The sequence below is a fragment of the Brassica napus genome, chromosome C3 (genome assembly GCF_020379485.1).
Source record: "Brassica napus cultivar Da-Ae chromosome C3, Da-Ae, whole genome shotgun sequence".
In the NCBI taxonomy this organism is placed as follows: Eukaryota; Viridiplantae; Streptophyta; class Magnoliopsida; order Brassicales; family Brassicaceae; genus Brassica; species Brassica napus.
Genome location: NC_063446.1, coordinates 68700297 through 68703812, shown reverse-complemented (window position 1 = coordinate 68703812; position 3516 = coordinate 68700297). Strand labels below are relative to the sequence as shown.

The following is a 3516-nucleotide window of genomic DNA, read 5'->3' as shown; positions in this document are numbered from 1 at the left end:
TTTAAAGTCTTTCTCTGATATGTTGAAATCGACTAGAACCTGTCTTAAATTTGAATGAATTTTTTTTAATATTTTTAAGATAAATCCGATTTTTCTTATAGATAAATCTCAAATTTTAAAGATAAATCCGATTTTTTTTTGATAAATAAAACAATATAGTATATATTTTAATTCGATTTTCCTATTTTTTTAAAAAACCTTATATCTTTATCTTAAAAAAAAATATATAGGTTTTTCAGCATTTATCAGAAAAATATCGATTTTTTTTTCCTAATCCTACTAGGAATAGGAATTGCTAGTATTTATCTGAAAATAAATAAATTTCGGATTATTACTGATATACTAGCATTATCAAATCATTATATTTAATCTGATAAATATCGAAAACAAATAAAAGTAAGAAATGATTGCATCTTTTTTGAAAATGTATACTAATCTGATTTCATGCATGGATTTAACTTTATCTCGATTTTGTATAGGTTTAACTTTATCTTCCTGCATATCACATGAAATCATCTGATTAGGATAGATCATTCATACTGATTAGTTTACTTTCATGTCGAAAATTGATAAAACTGATCAGATTTCATGCAATGGATTTAACTTTATCCTAGATGTATAGGTTTAACTTTACCTTCCTGCATATACATGAAATCGTTTGGATCATTGAAAAAAATATTGTTATTTACTTGCATTGCTTGTATCCGACTGAAAGAGTATGTGAATGATCCGATTATTTTCTTACTAATGGGGATAAACTACAAATATTTTTCAGATGTCAAAGATTGCGAATCTTGATTTCAGTGCTTTGAAAAGCAATGGTGACAACTACCTGGAATGGGCGCTTGATGCAAAGATCATGCTGCGATCAAAAGATCTTGGTGACACAATCACCAAAGACAACAATTCCAGTGACAAAGACAAGTATAGAGCTATCTACATGATACGCCACCATCTCCAAGAGAACTTGAAAACTCAGTACATGACCATGGAAAATCCATATGACCTTTGGATCGCTTTACAGCGAAGATATGACCACCAGAAAACGGTGTTGCTTCCAAAGGCTCAATATGATTGGAAACACATAAGGTTCTTGGACTACAAATCAGTAGACGAGTACAACTCAGTCCTGTTCAGAATTGTGTCCTTGTTAAGGTTATGTGGTGAAAAAGTAACCGAGGAAGAGATGCTTAATAAAACTCTCTCCACGTTTCCTCAAACCAACATGGTATTGCAACAGCAGTACAGAGAGAGGAATTTCGCCACATATACTGAGTTGATAGAATGTCTCTTGTTGGCTGAAGCTAACAACGAACTGTTATTGAAAAACAGTGAGATGAGACCTCCTGGTACAGCTCCATTACCCGACATCTCTAAGCTGGCTATAGAGCCAAAGAAAGAGAGTAACCTTGTCCAACACAATGACCATCCCGGTCCAAACCGTGGAAGAAGTCAAGGACGAGGTCGTGGTTCTTTTAAAGCACACGGGCGAGGACGTGGTCGCGGTACCACACCCGGCTTTAGCCGTGGTCGTGGCCGAGGCCGTAGTGTGTCTTTTAAACCACAGATCAAAGCTGATCGATGCCACAGATGTGGTATGGGTAATCATTGGGCAAAGAATTGCCGAACTCCTAAGCATTTGTGTGAGCTTTACATGGAGAGCTTAAAAAGAAACCCGGAAGCTAACATGGTTCGAGACCCGGGATATGATGGTGATGATGATGATGATGACTTGGAAGACGTCCAGGATCACCAGCACGAGTCAGACAAAGTTGATCACATGGAGTTTGAAAGTTCAGACATACTAAAATAAGGAATTAAAATTTCATATCATTTTTTTTATTGTTTTCCCCTGGATTTGGTGTTCTTTAAGATTGTTTATCAGTGTTTGGCTTTGGATTTAACTTTATCCTTATGAATGAATAATTTTTTTTTCATTTCTCATATGCCTAAGAATTAGATCATTAAAGATACCATCTCTGAAAATTTTATTATTGTTCATTAACTTTATGATTATTGTTTTTGAAGAATGAAAAGTGGAATGGATACAATCGTGGTGGACAGTGGCACCAGCCACACCATTTTGAGAGACAAACGATTTTTCATACATCTCACACATAAGGTAGCTAACATCACCACTATAGCTGGCACGGCTAGCTTAATTGAAGGCTATGGCCACGCCAATATCTTATTGCCAAAAGGTACACATCTTGAGATTGAAGATGCTTTGTACTCACCTAGCTCAAACAGAAGTCTATTGAGCTTTAAAGACATAAGACTGAATGGTTTCCACATCGAAACAATGGGTGAAGGAAGTAAAGAATTCCTACAGATTTATAAAATCACCCAAGGCAATAAGAAAGTCTTTGAGACTATACCTGCGTGTGGGACTGGTCTTTATTATGCCCAGACCAGTCTTGTTGAGGCTAATGCCGTCTTGAATAAAGAATTCAAAGAAGAGTTCACTCTTTGGCACAATCGGCTGGGACACCCCGGTTCGAACATGATGCGAAAACTCATATCAAATTCAAATGGTCACAGTTTGAAAACAAAAAGAGTTATCCCTAAGAATATCACATGTGAAGCATGCTCACAAGGGAAACTAATTACTAAGCCATCACGTACCAAAGTGAATAAGGAAGTGACAAATTTCCTAGAAAGAATACAAGTTGATATTTGTGGACCAATACACCCACCCTGTGGGACATTTAGATATTTTATGGTCCTGATTGATGCATCCACAAGATGGTCACATGTTTGTCTCCTATCAACTCGTAATCTAGCACTTGCAAGATTGCTGGCTCAGATAATAAGACTGAGAGCACATTTTCCAGATTTTCCATTAAAGACTATACGTCTAGACAATGCAAGTGAATTCACTTCCCAAGCTTTTAATGACTATTGTATGTCCATGGGGGTAAGTGTGGAGCATTCTGTAGCACATGTCCATACTCAGAATGGCCTGGCTGAATCCTTTATAAAACGGATCCAGCTGATTGCCCGGCCACTCTTAATGAATACCAAACTCCCAGTATCAGCTTGGGGACATGCAGTACTACATGCAGCTGAGCTAATTCGCATCAGGCCATCTAGTGAGCACAAATACTCGCCATCCCAACTACTAACGGGTCATGAGCCAGATATATCCCATCTAAGAGTTTTTGGATGTGCCGTCCAAGTGCCTATAGCACCACCACAGAGAACAAAGATGGGACCTCAGAGGAGGATGGGAGTATATGTTGGATACGATTCCCCTTCTATTATTAAGTACCTAGAGCCAACAACAGGTGATTTGTTTAAGGCCAGGTTCGCGGATTGTCATTTTGATGAATCCCAGTATCCAGCATTAGGGGGAGATTATGGTAAGCTGGTACAGGATATAAAATGGAATCAAACATCCTTAACATGGCAGGATCCTCGGACTAGAGATTGTGATCTAGAAGTCCGGAAGATTATACATCTTCAAGAGCTAGCTAACAGATTGCCAGATTCCTTTGCTGACCCAAATAGAGTAAC

General features: G+C 37.6%; 1 protein-coding gene across 1 annotated transcript; it reads left to right on the top strand.

Moving 5' to 3' along the window:
• The first annotated feature begins 775 nt into the window (after positions 1-775).
• Positions 776-1813, top strand: LOC106434032. Its single transcript, XM_013874870.2, has one exon. It carries the CDS (start codon positions 776-778, stop codon positions 1811-1813), a length of 1038 nt encoding a protein of 345 aa, XP_013730324.2.
• The last annotated feature ends 1703 nt before the right edge of the window (positions 1814-3516 follow it).